Raw genomic sequence first — 20,129 nt, forward strand, 5'->3', positions numbered from 1 at the left:
CGCGTGGCCTCCGACAGACGGGCTCGCCACGACACGTGCCCGCTCATTAGAACGTTAACAGCCCGAAGGCACAACCCCAGCCCAAGAGACGCCCAACAGTTTGCAAGTTTCCGCTACCGCTGATGCCCCGTGCCACGTGCCAGGGAAGCACCCAAGTCTGCGGGGGGTCTATCCACGGATGGTGGCGGTGAATGTTTTGTTACTCGTGGAGTCGTGCGGTAACGCGTATTTATCATTATTATTTTTGTTATTTACACAATTTCAGCCCATCGAGAGGTCTCTATGATCCGACGGTTAAATTTAATTCCGTCGAAATGAAATGCGTGAAGCGCAGTCGTTGAGGGGGGAGTGAGTTTTCTCCAAATTGGACGAAACACGCGACTGGCTTTGACGTTGGTGAAAAAAGGGCGGGAAAAACCGGGGTGATCCGCCACGTGCTGTCGATCTTTGTTCCGAGCTCGGGCTGCGGTAAGCAACAGCTGCGGCGTGAATAGCGAGCCCGAGCAGGCCAGATGGCCGGTTGGCGCGTCAACTCAAATTGGTCGAAGCTGCTCGGAAGCTGGAGCTCACCAGCCTGAGGATCTCAGGTGCGTAGTTCGGTTTATCCACACGGGACGGTGCTCGGTGGGCGTCAATACACATTCGCTGAAACACCTCCCCTCCTGGTATATACGCTCTTGATTACCGACTGTGCAGCATCGACATCATGCTGCGTGCGATGCGGGAACTGGGCACGTGGTTCGGAATTTGCGTGCAGAAACGGCACTCACTGAGCAGCTGGAAAAGAGCCGTGAGGGGTGTGAGTGCGTGCGGCGGGACAAAGCGCGGGACACGCGTCCTGCAGACGGCAAGAGGACGGGCTGGTTAAAGGCGGCAGGTGTAGAGCCTTTAAACAACGGGCAGTGGAGCGATCCCCAACACACCACCCATCCCCAACACACCACCCATCCCCAACACACCACCCATCCCCAACACACCACCCATCCCCAACACACCACCCATCCCCAACACACCACCCATCCCCAACACACCACCCATCCCCAACACACCACCCATCCCCAACACACCACCCATCCCCAACACACCACCCATCTGCAACACACCACGCATCTGCAACACACCAGCCATCTGCAACACAACATGCATCTCCAACACACCATCCATCTCCAACACACCACCCATCCCCAACACACCACCCACCCCTCACCCCTCACACTCCACCCATCCCCAACACACCACCCATCCCCAACACACCACCCACCCCTCACCCCTCACCCCCTCACACTCCACCCAACACACCACCCATCCCCAACACACCACCCACCCCCTCACCCCCTCACACTCCACCCATCCCCAACACACCACCCATCCCCAACACACCACCCATCCCCAACACACCACCCATCCCCCACTCCCACACTCCACCCATTCCACACTCACACTCCCCCATCCCCTCCCACACTCTCCACCCATCCCCCACTCACACTCCACCCATCCCCCACCCCTACACTCACACTCCACCCATCCCCCACTCCACCCATCCCCCACCCCTACGCTCACACTCCACCCATTCCCCACTCCACCCATTCCCCACTCCACCCATCCCCCACCCCTACGCTCACACTCCACCCATTCCCCACTCCACCCATCCCCCACACCACCCATCCCCCCTACGCTCACACTCCACCCATCCCCCCTATGCTCACACTCCACCCATTCCCCACTCCACCCATCCCCCACCCCTACTCTCACACTCCACCCATCCCCCACCCCAACCCTCACACTTCACCCACCCCCTACCCTCACACTCCACCCATCCCCCACCCATACCCTCACACTCCACCCATCCCCCACCCATACCCTTACACATCCACCCATCCCCACCCCCTACCCTTACACTCCACCCATCCCCCACCCTGACCCTCACACTCCACCCATCCCCCACCCCTACCCTCACAATCCACTCATCCCCCACCCCTACCCTCACAATCCACTCATCCCCCACCCCTACTCTCACACTCCACCCAACCCAACCCCCACCCCTCACACTCCACCCAACCCAACCCCCACCCCTCACACTCCACCCAACCCAACCCCCACCCCTCACACCACCCAACCCAACCCCCACCCCTCACACTCCACCCAACCCAACCCCCACCCCTCACACTCCACCCAACCCCCACCCCTCACACTCCACCCAACGCCCACCCCTCACACTCCACCCAACGTCCACCCACTCACCCCTCACACTCCACCCAACCTGACACCCACCCTCTCCTCAAACCTTGTACCTTCCACATATCCATATCAACCCATTTGTATTTGTTGATAGACTGACTGGGAGTCGCTGGGAGTGGGATGGGTGGTGTGTTGGGGATGGGTGGTGTGTTGGGGATGGGTGGTGTGTTGGAGATGGGTGGTGTGTGAGGGGGTGAGGGATGGGGGATGGGTGGAGTGTGGGAGTGGGGGATGGGTGGAGTGGGGGATGGGTGGAGAGTGTGGGAGGGGATGGGGGAGTGTGGGAGTGGGGGATGGGTGGAGAGTGTGGGAGGGGATGGGGGAGTGTGGACGTGTGGTGTAGGATGATAACTGTCCGCTCGTGACGGGACATCACCCTTTCCCACTTCTCGTGCATAAATCTTTGACAAAGTGCACAGGAGGCCGGATTTCCTGCGTAGCCCTCGGTGAACGTTCGAGCAGAGCACCGTACACATGCAATGCAAGGAGTGCATGAAGACCGAGGTGATTTAGATTTACCATTAAAAAAGGTGCTGGTTGGAAAGGGACTGTGATGTACATGATACCTGGAGGGGGGAGAGGCAAGCAAGCGTCGAAACGTTTTCCCTGAAAGAAAATGTTGTATCAAGAATAAATAAATAATAATAGTAAAAATGTATACATGTATAGTTACATGGAAAGTGGGGGTGGGGGTCCATCGCGCGATGTGGTAAGTGTAGTACGGTCCATGTGTTTCATGTCGGTGAGATTGCCATGTTTCAGGGTTCTGTCAGAGTAAATCATTTGTCATGTGATGCTGAGGCAGCGTATGGAATTTATAGTCTGGGTAGACAGATTAATTATGGATGCATAAATACCTCTTGTTTGTGGGTGGGCTAGGTGGGTACTTCCCATCACAGAGGCACTCATGTCACGTGTGCAACTTGGCCGATTATTATCTCTCTGGCCAGTGTGCCGTGGAGTCAGAAGTGGCAATGTATTTTTTATTGGGGACACTCCCGCAGGCAGCACTCCAAAGGAGGATTCCGCCCAGGAGGAAGAAGAGAATTCCAGGCCACCAGACGAGAACGAGAAGCTTGTGTGGAAGGAGGTCGACCCAGTGGTCTACGGAGGAGCTTGTGAGGCAGAGATTATTGTGGTTTGCTCTGTAGAAGTTTTGGGATAGACCCAAGCCGGTATCACCCTGCCTTCGGAGAGGGTGATGAGCCACCATGCCTTTCGAGAGGGGAAGAAGCACCTCGGCACTTGGAGGAGGAAGAAGAAGTGCCTACCAGGAAGCCTTTTTGGGGAAAAGGACAAAGACGACCACGTGACCGAGTTGAATGCCTACTCATCGCTGGCCCTGCTCGTGGCTGTGTTGCTTCGTCTTTGGACACCGTCGTCACTAACTCTCGTCTTGCACCTGGTTTCTAAAGCGGGTCCCGTGCCCACCCTGCACATCATAGACAAAGGAAAGTCCGACCTGAATTATTGTCTTGTTGTATGAGTGTGACGTGTGGTGCTCAATGGGTTTGGTTTTGTGATTTATTTCTCTTTCTTATACATAAGTTTGCATATCCCCATTTACCTCTTTGTGTCTTTATACTCGCTTGGTTTGTTCTGTGTATGATAGCGTCTTGTTAACCCTATTCCCTGTACTTTGCTTTTCAAAAAACCCTTCAAAAGGTAAGAAAACATGTTTTAGTCATCTCATTTCCACACGTGTGCCGTCAATTTTAGCTCATTTTGGTGAACGGTAGAGTAATGTGTGCAGCAGTGCCATAAAAGACCGTTTGGACAATCTCTCGGGAAGAAAGGCCATGACTGACGAATCCTGCATTAGCAGGTACTCAGACGTGACAATATATAGTGTGCGCGCGCGCGCACACACACACACACACGCACACACACATACACGTTAATTTGTCATGCCTGACTGCAACCTCACCTCATAACTCGTGATCAGCAAGGCGCAGACGACATTTGTTACAAACAGGTCATGCATTTGCTGTTATGGGGCTCAACCTGTACCTTGCTGCCTCATCAAGTTTTCATAATTCAAAACGCCTCACAACACTGGAAAACGTGGGGACAGGAATACTGTACTGTAAATGATGGAAACTTGTAAAACCCTCCCCCACCTGGCGATGACGCTACACGATACACATCTACATAGAGAATTTACGTCCCTCTACCCCCCACACACCCCTCGCACAAGACCACTGGCAAAGGCAAAAACACCCTTGTACGCTAATTGGGGTCATGCTGATCCTATGTAGCAAGTTTGGATATAATTGGGTCAGAGCTGTAGGAGGAGTCACGTGACAAACAAACACCGGTCCATGAATTATAGTAAGGGTATAAACTAGAATGGCAATCGGCAGAGCGCATACCACTGCCAGTCTGAACGGATTATGTTTTGTATCCCACTGAGAGGTCGGATCTCCATCTGGACTTTCACCAAAATCCTTAGCATACCCACTTGTCCTTGTCACACACCCACTCTTGTCACACACCCACTCATCCACCTTGTTATGTATGTGTATGTGTATATATATATATATATATATATATATATATATATATATATATATATATATATATATAATATATATGGATTCGCGAGATATCCATTATTGTGTGTGTGTGTGTGTGTGTGTGTGTGTGTGTGTGTGTGTGTGTGTGTGTGTGTGTCTGCAACGCGAGGCTCCACAGCACAAACCAGCAAACCGATTTCGATGAAACTTGGCGTTCAGGTGCCATATGGGCTGGGAGTGTGCGCGTTTGAGTTTCGTTGCTAAGCAACCACCCGTTACTATGCAGCGGCCGAAAAACCGCGTTTTAAGAACCCAAACGGTAACTGACGTAGTGCGGCTTCTATGATAGGTAGAGCGACTGGACCAACTCCTGCCTATTCCTTGCATCCCCATCTAGTTATCGTGACAGCATGACGTTCCTCTATCTCTCATAGTTTCCGAATGGCAGCCCTCCGAATGCGGAAAGGTGTTGAACCAGGGAATATGTTAAGTGACCTTGACCTCGGAAACCGTCGACGGCGGAACGTTCAAATTCGGTGTATGGATAGAGTTTAATAACTACTACAAAATTGAACCGCAGCATTTTTCCAGATTCGATCACCAAGGGTGTTGGGGCTGAAATACTCAAATTTCGAAAAAAATACTTTTTCTCGACCGACGTTCACCATTTTCAATACTTGTCCTCCAGTTTTGAATGTGGAGAAAAAAGACTTCGGAATGAAACACTTCGAGATATTTAGAAAATTTTACTCGAGCCGATTTTTGATTCAGGTTTTATTTTTCAAATGGTAGTCCTGTGATGGGTGCCAGTTGGCAAAATACGCAATAGGAAAAATCTTGCCAGGCAGAGGAACAATTGTATGTGAACCAATACGTCTTGGCAATGAATCTTTGTCGGTGGATCGGTCAGAATGAAAAGCATCGTATCCAGCGCTTCGATCCGAGCGGATCCCTCGTTGCCTACCGGCTTGTATATATATATATATATATGTATATATATATATGTATATGTATATGTATATATATATATATATGTATATATATATATGTATATGTATATGTATATATATATATATATATATATATATATATATATATATGTATGTATGTATGTATGTACGTACGTATATATATATATATATGTATGTATGTACGTATATATATATATATATATATATATATATATATATATATATATATATATATATATATATATATATGTGTGAACCGGGAATAGTGGCGTGTGCCTGTAATCCGGCTACTCGGAGGCTTGGGTTGGAGGATCGCTTGAGGACGGGAGCTCTGCGCTGGGCCGTGCCATGAGAGGGTGTAGGGCAGCCTGGAATCATGGCGAAACCCAATCCTTATCCCTGTGTCGTAAGAGGTGACCAGGGTTGCGTCAGGAAGGGCATTTGGCGTAAAACCTATGCCAAATCAGTTTGCGGATCATAACGGATGATCCGCTGTGGCGACCCCTAATGGGAGCAGCCGAAAGACTAACAACATATATATATATATATATATATATATATATATATATATATATATATATATATATATATATATATATATATATATATATATATATATATATATACTAATGTGTGGCCGTACGTGCAAAAAACCCAAAAACTTTCAAACAAATACACAGGCCGTTCCTTCGCTCTCATAAACGACGACTGGATTGGGGCATTGTGTTTATCTATAAATGCGCATCAGAAATCGGGAAATTATGAGATACAGTAAGTCATCACTATCCGGAAGTCCGTACGTTGTAACCCGTAATGGGGAACTCGCTGGGTGCAAAACGCCAAGCAACGTGTCCTGTCATTGGTAACTGAGGATGTCTTCCCCAACGGCCACGCCTACGCAGAAACATGTCCTGTCATTGGTAACTAAATGGCGCCCTTTCCCCATCGGCCACGCCTTCGCAGCAACGTGTCCTGTCATTGGTTTGGTAAATCAATGGCCATAACTTGGGAACCACTTGTCCTATTAATATCAAACCTTGAGAAGGCATATACTCAGGTCCCCAACAATATACCTGGCAAGTTTCAATTTGATCGGACCAGTGGTTGTCGAGAAACAGCGGTCACAGACACACAGAGATTGCTGGAATTATAGATAGATATATTTATATCTTTGTGTATGTATATATATATATATATATATATATATATATATATATATATATATATATATATATATATATATATATATATATATATATATATATATATATATATATATATATATATATATATATATGTGTGTGTGTGTGTGTGTGTGTAAAATATTGCCGAGGTTGTACTCTGGTCAGATCTAAGATCTTTCGATTATGGTCCAGATTCATCTGCCGAAGGCCAATCGAGCTTGGATTAAGTGATCTTTTGAAGCAGCAGCTGCAGCACCAGATGGGCCCAGTTCAGCTCCAGCAATGAGAAACGCCCAGTGCGTGTCGGGGCTGAGTTAAATTGTCAGCAACCTGGTTATAACAAGTCTTGTTAACCAGTTTCTAACTCGCCAGTGCTCCTCGCTGTAATGTGAGGGTGTAACAATTCTCAGCTGCATTGCGCGCGCGCGCACGCACACACACGCGCGCACACACACAGACACACACACACACACACACACACACACACATTGCACCAACACTGTAAAAAGTATGGTACATGTCATCATCATGTGTATGTATATTGTATATACAGGGTGGCTAAGAAACAAGTGACACATTTTTAATTCAAGTAAAATCTTAAGCAATTATAAGCAATAAATTCATGTATTTCCTGAAATGGAGAAGTGGACGGATATCGAAAGATCGAGGATCCTGGAAGTCTACTTCAAGTCGTGTTCCATAATTCATGCTCAACGAGATTTTAAAAGAATTTATGATTTTCGAAAATGCCCTTCCTGGAACACAATACTCTGAGATGCCAACGAGTTTCGTGAAACTGCCAGAAACAATTCTGAAACGTTGCAAGATTTGAAGATGTTTCACGGCCAGAAGCCCGAACTTAACTGCGCCAGATTTCTTCTTGTGGGGTACCTTAAATAAACATTCTACCAGTTGAAACCAGGGACCATTCAAGATTTACATAGGCAAATTCAACAGGAAATAGCCAGGATTCCACTTGAAATCTCAAGGAAAGTGATGCAAAACAGTTGTCCGTGTGCATCAATGCACACATGAAGATGGTGGACACTTAAAAGATGGTTGCTGATGTCTCCTGTTAAAAGGCATCAAATATAAATATGTCATGTATTTCTTGGCCACCCTGTAAATATATATATATGTATGTCATATCCACTCTTGAAAAACTCCACTGCACCTATCTTGTCCACAGCCTTCATAATCTTAAACATCTCAATCAAATCCCCTCTTAATTGCTTTCTTTCCAAAGTATAAAGTCCTTTCTTCTTCAAATGTTGCTCATATCTTAGCCGAGCTAACCGTTGAATTAATCAAGGAACTTGACGCGGCACCTGCTCTATGGCAGCTCTATCCTTCCTGAGTTGTGTTGAGCAAAACTGTACACAATATTCTTGATGAGGCCTCACCAAATTCCTATACAATGTTAACACCACCTCTTGATTTATAATTTATTCCCCTACAAATACAACCTAAAACCACGTTAGCTTTACCAATAGCTGCCTGGCACTGTGCTGTCTGTTTATCCCCCCACCCCCAATATCTATTGCCACCTCCAGATATTTCTGTGTGATATGCCCAAAGATGGTCCCTTGCATCATGGAACCTCGATTACATTTACACCCATTCACAGCACCTTACATTTCTTTACTATGAATAATATTCGTTGATGTAAATTATGAATAATAATGGTCACAGTACCGATCCTTGAAGTCCCACTACTTACATCTTCCCAGTCAGACATCCTCCCACTCACAGCCCCCAGTTCGCACTCTGGCCACTCCTCACCTTAACCGACAGCTTTCTGTTTAGTACTTTATCGAAGGTTTTCTGAAAGTCTATATACACTAAGTCCACTGCACTTCTCCCCCCATCTACCCAATCAGAAATTACTTCATAGAACTGAAATACATTTGTAAAACATGATTTCCCTTTGGTAAATCCATGCGGACTACCTTTAGTTTTAAATTATTCAAATGTTTCTTTATCCATTCCTTCATTAATGTCTCCAACACCTTCTCGACCACTATTCAGTGTTCAGTTCTCCAATTTGTGGTTGCATAGTCTTTCGGGGAGCCCCTCAAGCTGTTGCAGAATTCTCTTCCTCAACATCTGTGATCGTGAGACGAGTTCATGTTCCTATTCTTTTTTGCACAAATAAGCAAAGTGAGTGGACAAACTCTTTTTGCCGACATAACATAGGATCTGTTGAATGGATAGAGGTCACTTCTAATATTCGGAGTTTTGTTGTACTTTTTCCTCAACTCAATATCTTGAATGCATCCACCGTTGGGAGGTGATGTCGCATCAGTGGAGAACATCCAATCGGAATTGACTTTGTTGATAGGTGTCTATTAGACTATTCTTCTTCCTTATCTCATTGACTTTGTGTGAATTTCACCTGAAGAGAGCACAACGGAAAGCTTTGTGGTTTTCTTTTTAGTCTGTTTTATGGTAATGTCCTTCAAAATGTCTCTTTATCTTTATATGTATATATATATATGTATGTATATATATATGTATGTATATATGTATGTATATATGTATATGTATGTATATATGTATATATATGTATATATATGTATGTATATATGTATATATATGTATATGTATATATATATATATATATATATATATATATATGTGTATGTGTATATATATATATATATATATATATGTGTATGTGTATATATATATATATATATATGTGTATGTATATATATATATATATATATATATGTGTATGTATATATATATATATGTGTGTATATATGTATATATATATATATATATATATGTATATGTGTATATATATATATATATATATATATATATATATATATATATATATATATATATATATATATATATATATATATATATATATATATATATATATATATATATACACACCCATTCCCATATTGGCATTTTTGGATGTGGAGGTTCACTGTAAGCCTGACGGCTCCCTAAAGACTTCAGTTTACAGGAAGCCAACCCACACCAGCAGATTACTGGATTTTAACTCCCGCATCCCAATCTCCCACAAACGCAGTGTTGCACAGACCTTAGCAGCACTGGCATGAACGGTGTCATCTCCCAAAGCCGAGGCAAAGAAATCAGATTAGTTTGAGGAGTCCTGCTCAAAAATGGGTACAAGGGGATACTCCCCACATTGGAAGAACCAAAAAGGACAGAACGGAAGGAGCCAGACACACTTGGGCACTGTGTACTGCCATACTACCCGGGCCTTTCGGAAAGCATTGGCAGGATGTTACGTGGTGCACGGATTGGTGTCGCGTACAAGGCTCGATGCACCATCCGTAATGTCATCTCAAAACTAAAGGACCCAATACCAACATGTAATAAATCTAGAGTTGTTTACCATTCATCATGCAAAGACTGACTAATTCTACATTGGTGAAACTGGAAGGAATTTGAAACGATGGCTAGATGAATATGATAGAGCAATTGGGCTTGGAAAAAGTGACCCAGTCAGCCATAGCACGTCATTGCCTGCAATCTGGTTATAGATTTGACTTTGATGGGACCCCTGTCTGAGACACGACATCTAACAAACAACACAGGTTGATTTTGGAAGTGTGGCACATGAATAGCCGAGAGGGTGGTCTAACTGGGCTGACGGTGGACATATCCACACAATACATACCTCTGATGCAAATGGCGAAAACTGGATGGTGCAAACGGCTGGAAAAGGTGAGCAACACACAACACTTAATCCCAAACACCGCATCCACATGTTCACAAAACCCAACGAGACTCTCAACACTCATACAAGCAACATCTCATCATGCCCAACCCGGACATGAAACCAGCCGTGTTCATGCCCCAGAAACACAAGAACAACAACAAGCACACACATGCTCACCCACACACATAAAACACCAGATCACGTGTCAATAAAAAGAAAAAAAGAGCAGAGCACCCCTTCAGTGATGTGATTTGACGTTAGTTGTTCCTTTTGCAAAATAAACAGCACTCCTCCATTTGACCTCGAGCACCAGCACGTGACCGGAAATGAGTGGTCGCATCGAAATAAAAACCGGACACGTGCCGAAGCCCGGGGTCTATTGTGCCTGAGGAAGCTGGCTGTGAAGCCAGCGAAACATTGCCCTAAGACCGGGTCTGCTCTCGCTTTGTTGCTCAAATTAGCGGAGTCGATTTTGTTTTTACTTTTGGTTGGAAGCGCCTTCTTCTCCTTCTTCTTCAAAAGCATATACATAATTATATATATATATATACATATATATATATATATATATATATATATATATATATATATATATATATATACATATATATACATATACACAAGCTGAAGTATCTGGTAATATCCGGGAAATTTGCCCTATTTTCGTCACGCTCGTTAGACTGAGGCATTCGTTGTATGGAGAAAATTAGGAAGGCTTCTTTAATTCCTCAGATTTATGGAAGGAAGGCTTTATGCTGCCGTAATCCTCAGAGAGGTCATAGTTGAAGGTGGCGTTGAGCCACTCAATGTTTCCAGCAGCAGTGGCAACTGTCCTTGATGTCCTGCCAAAACCCGGACCAAGAAAGCTGGAACGTGAGTTTTGTGCTTCTCTTGCCTGTCGGTGTGATGCTCTATTTGCAGTTAGGCAACGCTCTCTCTCTGCAGCCGACTCTGCTTGCCTGGCTCGTTCATGAGCAGATATTATATCAGCAGTAAGACGACTCTCTCTCTCTCTCTCTCTCTCTCTCTCTCTCTCTCTCTCTCTCTCTCTCTCTCTCTCTCTCTCTCTCTCTCTCTCTCTCTCTCTCTCTCTCTCTCTCTCTCTCTCTCTCTCTCTCTCTCTCTCTCTCTCTCTCTCTCTCTCTCTCTCTCTCTCTCTCTCTCTCTCTCTCTCTCTCTCTCTCTCTCTCTCTCTCTCTCTCTCTCTCTCTCTCTCTCTCTCTCTCTCTCTCTCTCTCTCTCTCTCTCTCCTCTCTCTCTCTCTCTCTCTCTCTCTCTCTCTCTCTCCTCTCTCTCTCTCTCTCTCTCTCTCTCTCTCTCTCTCTCTCTCTCTCTCTCTCTCTCTCTCTCTCTCTCTCTCTCTCTCTCTCTCTCTCTGCAGCTGACTCAGCTTGCCTGGCTCTTTCATGAGCAGATCTATCAGCAGTTAGCTGTTGCCGTGCATGTCCAGTTCAAGAATTCAAATAGCAGGAGGAGAATGTGTATGTTGAAAAAGTCATCGAATATGAACATTTTGTATTTCAAAAAACTAGTGTTTTTAACCATGAAGCCTTTTGTTATGATTAATATGCTGGCGCACTATTCGAAAACCATTTTTTTTTAAAAATATTTTTATATATATATTTTTTCATTTTTATGGAAAGCCACTTCGCGCATCCTACAGCTGAATGTTAGGTCTATTTGTGTGCAAAGTTTCATCAAGATCGGTTCACTGGTCTAGGAGCTTATTGGTTACAAACAGAGACAGACAAACAGACAGAAGGACTGCCATTTCTATAATATATATATATATATATATATATATATATATATATATATATATATATATATATATATATATATATATATATATATATATATATATATATATATATATATATAAACCAAGTCTTCTCTTCCTTAGTTCTTCTTCACTTGTATTGCTTTTTAACATCTTCCTGATTTCTGAGCTCTTTCTTTCAGAGAAAATCCCTTGATCCATCATATTACTCTCATCTCTGTTCTTTCCATTATTTTACATCTTCGATCCACAGTGACAACTTTTCGCCTCCACACATCATTACCGGTATAATATTGGCTTTATAAACTAATGCTTACACATATGTATGCATATATATATATATATATATATATGTATATATATATATATATGTATATATATATATATATGTATATATATATATATATGTATATATATATATGACTGGCAGGGTATGCTTACACATTGTAAGCAATAACGAACCGTCTCAGTTGCTCACCTCACCATCGTCTCAGTTGCTCACCTGCATTTGATTTTTTTTATTCATTTATAGTTTCATTTACGGATGCTTTCTGACGGTTCTATGATTATTCCTGGTGTATCAGCTTCGATGTCCATTGGCATGCAAAATTTCCATGCTTTTCCATTGTCTCGGGTCGCTCACCTGCATTTATTTTTTTCATTTATTTTAATTCATTTTTTTCTCATTTATTTATGTTTTCATTTCTGGGTGTTGTCCAATGATTCTGTGAATTCTTCCGGTGTACCAGCTTTGATGTCCATTGGCATGCAAAATTTCAGCTTTCTACATCACCCGGAATTTACCGATCTTTAATGTTAGTGTCAGTCAGTGGCTAGAAAGAGCTTGCTATATAATTTGCGGGATGTGCTTACGCATTATGTAATCATATGAACGGTGCTTCCCCATTGTTTCAGTATGCTCACCTGTATTTGATTTTGCATTTATTTGTTTTTATTTACGGATGCTTTCTGATGGTTCTGTGATTCCCCTCAGTGTATCAGCTTGGATATCCATTGGCACACAAAATTTCGGCTTTCTACATCTCCCTAAAGGTACCTGTATGTAATGTCAGGAGTGTCAGTCAGTGGTTAGAAAGAGCTCGAACACACACACACACACACACACACACACACACACACACACACACACACACACACACACACACACACACACACACACACACACACACACACACACACACACACACACACACACACACACACACACACACACACACACACACACACACACACACACACACACACTGTATATATATGTACACACACATCACATGATGTTAATTTTTTGTGTATGTTGGTTAGCTAAATTGGAATGTTTAATTGAGGATCAGTTGGTTGCTGAAAGTAGGATTTAACCCTTTCCAGAGTGTTTTAACCACATGGGAGACACAAGAATAGGTTGACAATTGTTGCACTTTCTTGGCGCGTCCCATCAATCAGATGACGCAGGGGGGGTGTGGCCTCATGGCCGATAAAACCCCGCGCGGCACTCTCTCCCCGTATCCCAAGCCCCCTGTGCCCCCCGCGAGCGGTCCCACCAGTGCTCCACACGGCTATGGCCGCAGCTGTGCTCCGCATGATAGCGACCATCGCGACCCTATTGGTGATCTTCAACGACCAGGTACGTGGTCCAAACAGGCGCCTTATGAGTCGTCGATGCATAGTCCTGAGGGAGGTTCCAAATGAATGGAAATATTTTAATTGAAAGCTTTTTTTATTCCCCTTTCCCCCCCTCCCTCACCCACTCATCACCCAAAATTCCCTCCTCCACGAACCCTCCCCTTCTTTTTCCTGTGAAGGTGTCTGCGTCTGGAGTATTCGAGCTGCGACTGCACGAGTTTATAAACGCCGAAGAGGAGATGTGTTCCTCTGACAGAGGCTGTGACACCTCGTCGACCCAGGAGCCGCGTGCCTGCGAGTGCCGCACATTTTTCCGGGTCTGTCTCAAGCACTATCAGACAGACGTCTCTCCAGAACCACCATGCACATATGGAGCCGTCACCACACCCGTGCTGGGAACGAACTCGTTCCGCGTACAGAAATCCCATGACTTCTCCAACCCCATTCAACTGCCTTTTAATTTCACGTGGCCGGTGAGGGTCCTCTGGGGGTTACCAACAAGGGGAGGAGGGGATATTGCAATTTCCAGCATTTTGTTTTCAAATGTAATAATGTTTGACCACGTGGTTTGTGTGGTTGATCGGATAAGGTGAAAGACTGATGCGATGCTATGTGAACAAGATAATGGTGTCCCAATCATTATATCCGTCCAATCCTCGTTCTTCTAGGGCACGTTTTCACTCATCATCGAAGCTTGGCACGCGAATACCTCATCGGCTTCTGCAGGTACGTTCGATCCTCGTCGTCCTCGACTGCATAGGGTCACATGATGCTCTATCTCTCGCTGGCTGTCTTACATTTCATTGCTCCCAATGGTGGATTCCAAACCCCAAGAGTTGACCACCTCGACCTCCCCTCCCTCCGTACACGACCCGCCCGCTCCATTCCTCCCCTTTCTCTTCCCACCGCGCTCCCCTGCGGACCGATTTCCTATCCTGCGACAAACAGGAAGCCAGAGCCATGGCGCTCGTTCGGCTGTTCCGCACTCACGTCCTGCCCTGACTTGCTTCCCCCCCCTCCCCTCCACAATCATCGATCCGTGGGAACAGGACGGCTATGTTCCCGCGCCTTCCCGCCGTGCTCGGCCACGTGGGCATGCTGGAGGCTCAGCCAATCAGCGGACGCGCGCGTGAAATGCTCCTCGATGATTGCAATTTGCGCGGGAATGTCTTACAATCACCATTCATCTTTTTCTCTCCTCCGACTTTCGTCGGTCAATTCACCTGTGCAATATTTTCCTGTTATCGCTTTGTTACTGTCGATCATCCATTTGTCTTTTGTCTTGAATTTTCGTTAATTTTGCTGAATATTTATTTTAAACTTTGCAATCTGTTGCGGCAAAGAAAGTGTCGCTTGGAGCGAATATGGTGACTTTTGGCGCTTCTCTGAGTGTACACAATGTTTTCCATCTCGTGCCCTCAGCACAAGCCACGCACCTGCTCTCTCGCCTGGCCACCCAACGGCGCCTCGCCGTGGGTGAAAACTGGTCTCAGGACGTCCACATTGCCAGCCGCACCGAGCTCAAGTACTCTTACCGGGTGCTCTGTGCTGAGCATTACTATGGCAACGGATGCACGACCATCTGCCGCCCACGTCACAACCTGCTCGGGCACTACACGTGTGACAACACGGGCAGGCGGCTATGCCTGCCAGGCTGGAATGGACGCTACTGTGATCAACGTGAGTACACCACACGTTATGTGCACAATGAGCGAATGCTTTAATTTCCTTGAGATCATGTCATTTAAGTTTTGAAAGATTTATTATATTCTCTATATATGGGTTTCTATGCCTGGTGTTGGCTTAATGGTTAAGGTAGTGGGCTTGGGATCCTAGGGTCCTGAGTTCAAATCCCGCTCAGCTGTTGAATTAACACCAGGTGGGGTTGACTCTGCCTGTCATCCTTCCGAGGTCGGCAAAATGAGTGCCAGCATGCTGGTATACTGTGTCGGAGTGGCGACCCGTCCAGGATTGTTCCCAATAGCCAAGGAGACTGCTTCGGCGGCACCAACGCTCTGCACAGAGTATGGTCCTAATGGATGGATGGATGGGTTTCTATACAGCAAATTATAATTGCAAACAAATGTACCTGTTAGTGTGAAAAATGGAAAGACTAACAAGTGCTCAACAAATTATGGAGGAGTACATGAGTAATAACTTTGAAACAAATGGAGAAACAGCTTCGTAAGGGTAAAGAAACCGAGATTGCAATGGGCAGATGTTCGATGGGCGAAAGGAATAACAGAATGGACACCGTGGCCTGAGATGGAAAGCAATATAAAGGAAGGACAACTAACAGATGGGGAGACGAGCTGACGGACAACTATGGAGGTAACGCCGAGACAAGAGTGAGGACAGAAAGATCTCAACATGACAAAAATGCCTGGAACAATCATTGCTGAGGTCTTCGTCCTGCATCGGATAAAAAAGGGCGAAATGAGTGTGTGCAAAAGCCTTTGATCTCAGCTGGAGAGATCTTTTCAGACCCTTGGATATGATTGCCTGTCCTCCAAAGCTTAACTTGATTTGCTCAAGTTAAGTCCTGGATGGGTCGCCACTCCGACGCAGGATACTCAAATGGCTCATTCTTCCCAGCAAACTGGTTACTGCACTCATTTTGACAACCTCGGAAGGATGACAGGTTGAGTTAACACACTTGGTGTTATTTTTTTATCAGCACGACAAGACCTAAAACTCGGGACCCGAAGATCTTCAACCAGCCACCTTAACCATTAAAGCCAACACCAGACGCTCTAAGTTTGATGGATCTGTTTCATAACGGGGTGAAGAAATGCTGTGTCCTGATTCTTCCCTCTGTTTGGTATTTTCTTCCACTAGCATTTCATTTTGAAATTTCCTCCTGATGAAGATGGTGTATATCTGCACACAAGAGCACAAGTTCTTTAACAATGCTCAATTTAGAGCCAGAGTGAAAGTGAGAGGCACACCAACAAGAAACTTTTTGTATGCTGATGACTCGTGATCCAAACGTTAAAGGTGTAACAAGGAATTGACCGGATTAAACCACAACATTTCTTCACTCCGGCTGAATACCCTTCCATGTGAGGCCAGTCCTTTAAACTCTTTGTGCCGAGGTACAGGTTAGACATGGGTGAAAATTTATTCAGTCGAAGGGAAGGTAAAGACTGGAACAGTCTTCCCTGACGTGTCATTAATGCTCGGTCTGTTGAGGCCTTCTCACGGGGTATAGAAAGGTTTGGTGGGTTGAGCGTTTCAACTTTCACTGTCCATCGCCCATGAGCACTCAAAATTATATCGCCAATTCATAGCGAAGACTGGAAGATAAACAGGACTACCTTCACTTCTGCAGACATGATGATGATGATTATGATGAGCAATTGTCTTACACAAGGAGGAGAGACTGCAGAGGTTTGTGAATCTTTTCATTTGCCTTGAGCACTTTGGACTCTATATTGGACTCAAAAAGACCGAATATGTCCTTGGGTGTGACAATACCTCTGATTTCCATTGTTGGAGAGCTGCTGGAGGTCAGAGACAAACTTACCTATCCCAGTTCCATTAGTCACAGAAAACAGCACACTGGTTGAGGAATTGGCAAGGCAGCCACGATATTTCATATGCTGACGAGTGTCTTTGGAACATTGAAGAAAATCTTGCGTTTAGAACCAAAATGCATGCCCATCAGCCATGAATTCTCAGTGTTCTCCTGTGACTGTGAAACATGTACCGCACCAAACCACACAGGAGAGAAATGATAAACACCGACTGTCTTTGCTGCTTACACCACATTCCCAGAATTAAATGTAAAGACAAAGCACCAGATTCTGAGGTTCTTGCAGGAATTGCAGGCTTGACTTGCATGTACTCGATGTTGAAACTCACCTGTCGTCTTTGGCTTGGCCTCGTTTATCACATGTAAAATGGCCGCACACCAAAGGAATTCCTTAATGGAAAACTAGCAAACACCTTAAGACCATGTGACCACTCAAAGGTATGCTTTTAAGAGTGATCTGAAAACCCGTATTTGATGTTGAGGCCTGTGACCAGGCAAGATGGAAGTCAGCATTATGTTGTGGTGGAATTGAAGGAAATAATTTTTAAAAAGATCCAAATTATAGAGCTGAGAAGAACCCTCCGGAGAGGACATGTTGCCTGTGCCGTGACGTCCATCGAATGCTCGTATCAACAGCAGTGATTGACGTGGCGGACTCTGTAATTCGTGTATTCGGCTTCACAGTCATCAACGATGCTGTCAAACAGCCACTGCAAACATCATAATCGTTGACACTGAAATTGATGGTTGCCAATCTGAGCGTATCTATAGGTATACTTCGTGGTGTAACTTTTTGAAACAGGTTCATGTAGAAAAAAAAATAATAATAAGGTGCCACGCCAATGTTTCGGTACTTTAAACCCTTGCCCTTTCTACGGCTTTGTCTCGGCAGGGTTTTGAGGGTTTTGTCTGCTGACTGTGCATTGGCATCTTTCGTCCATTGACCCTGTTTAATCTCCGTGCCATTCACAAACAGTTTCTGCAGCTGCACATTACACTCTCATGACCTTCACTGAGGGTTCGAACCTTTGTCAGGAACCACTTTGGACCACGATATTGTCCCTCATCCCCGTACAATAATTTTCCAGTCTGTGTTGTACATTTTGTTGCAATGTTAGTGTGCGGATGCAGGATAGCATATGGATTACCTTGTGTTTTAATTCCCCAGTACGGTACCATATACGGGAGATGCTGTGATGTCACTTGAACAGTTCCATGCCACGAGCGCTATAACTACCACCAGCAGCAGTCGATATGGGAACCATACACGTTGAAGCAAGTGCTTTGAGGATGAGTTTTTAATTTAATTACAAAACGCAACTGAGCGGAGGATGCACTTTGTACATCGACCCTGGTCTAAACCTCCTCGGTAATCAATCATGGTAATAGACTCATTTTATTCCTCCAGGAAATTCCAAACCCAACACAGACACAAATGGAAATCCCAATATGGAAGACAGACACAGAGAAAGTAACACTCTAATAAACAATAATCAATAACCAAATTCCCTCCACAGGGCACCACACACAACCACCACGTGCACACACACACAGACACCAGGTAAGTGAGATGCTTTGAGCTAGCGGATGCCAGTGTGAGTGTTGGGCAGCAGTATGGAGTAGACGCAGGACAGCTGTAGGGGCCTACGGGTGGGAGAGCTCCAGGGAGGTGAGTGAGGAGAAGCTGGAGCTGAGTCCAAACAGATGCATGTGCCAGGCAGAACAGCGAATGGGCTTAAATGGGTTCGACCCCAAGTTTGCCCTGGGGGCTGGGCAGTTCCTCGGCTGAAATGAGCCGATCAATCGTGGCCTCCCAACATGGATGATGGATGGCACAGCTCACCAACCTGTGCTCACCACCCTTTTGTGACCTTGCGGCAAATCGTGGGCCTATTCGCCAAAAAGGCTCCACCCTTCCTCTCCATGCCTCATAGAAGGACAACATAGTTGTTCCCAGCCCATGTGCATGCCATCTTTCACCGTCCTCACTCACCTGGATTTACCTGGTTCTCAAAAGCATGGATGACCATGAAAACCCAACGAGTTCGGGACAGTATTGTCACTCCATCAATAAAGAAACGGACAACCTAACCCTTACCGCAATCACTTAGTACATGTAAAAAGAGTCGAAAAGCTACATGTTTCCCCATGGTAGTTAAGGCTTTAAACAATAACTGAACCCCCCCCCAAACAACAATATGTTGATTTAAATATGTATAAAAAAGTTGCACCTCAGTTGTTAATTAAAAGAAAACACACACACACACACACACACACACACACACACACACACACACACACACACACACACACACACACACACACACACACACACACACACACACACACACACACACACACACACACACACAAACACACACACACTTGTTCCAGAATCCCATTTACCTGTCTATCAAGGTTAATGGAACACGAAAGGGGGAAGGATTCTGTACTTAAAGTGGAGATCAAATCGTACTACAATTAGAGAAGTGTCTGTTTGACTTCTATGTACCCACCCCTGAACCACCTGTTGGAATGAGTTGAAAACTGGTGGTTAT

The 20,129-nt window shown here is 45.0% G+C and overlaps 1 protein-coding gene across 3 annotated transcripts in view; it reads left to right on the plus strand.

The window, feature by feature from the left end:
• Positions 1–7,540: 7,540 nt before the first annotated feature.
• The window catches only part of LOC147032510 (uncharacterized), a 70,450-nt gene continuing 57,861 nt past the window's right edge, over positions 7,541–20,129 (plus strand). Inside the window, exons 1-6 of one of the 3 annotated variants that reach the window (XM_085870216.1) lie at positions 7,541–9,069; positions 13,390–13,448; positions 13,857–14,037; positions 14,216–14,509; positions 14,705–14,762; positions 15,459–15,716. In XM_085870216.1, the coding sequence (XP_085726342.1) occupies positions 13,972–14,037; positions 14,216–14,509; positions 14,705–14,762; positions 15,459–15,716 (676 nt within the window). In that variant the 5' untranslated portion in view covers positions 7,541–9,069; positions 13,390–13,448; positions 13,857–13,971. Of the gene's footprint in view, positions 9,070–12,944; positions 13,449–13,856; positions 14,038–14,215; positions 14,510–14,704; positions 14,763–15,458; positions 15,717–20,129 lie in introns of those variants that run through there. The other 2 variants (XM_085870215.1, XM_085870217.1) reach the window with 2 other exon arrangements.

This window comes from Eptatretus burgeri, chromosome 2, assembly GCF_056783735.1.
Source record: "Eptatretus burgeri isolate ZD-2024b chromosome 2, Ebu_testis_v1, whole genome shotgun sequence".
Classification (NCBI taxonomy): Eukaryota; Metazoa; Chordata; class Myxini; order Myxiniformes; family Myxinidae; genus Eptatretus; species Eptatretus burgeri.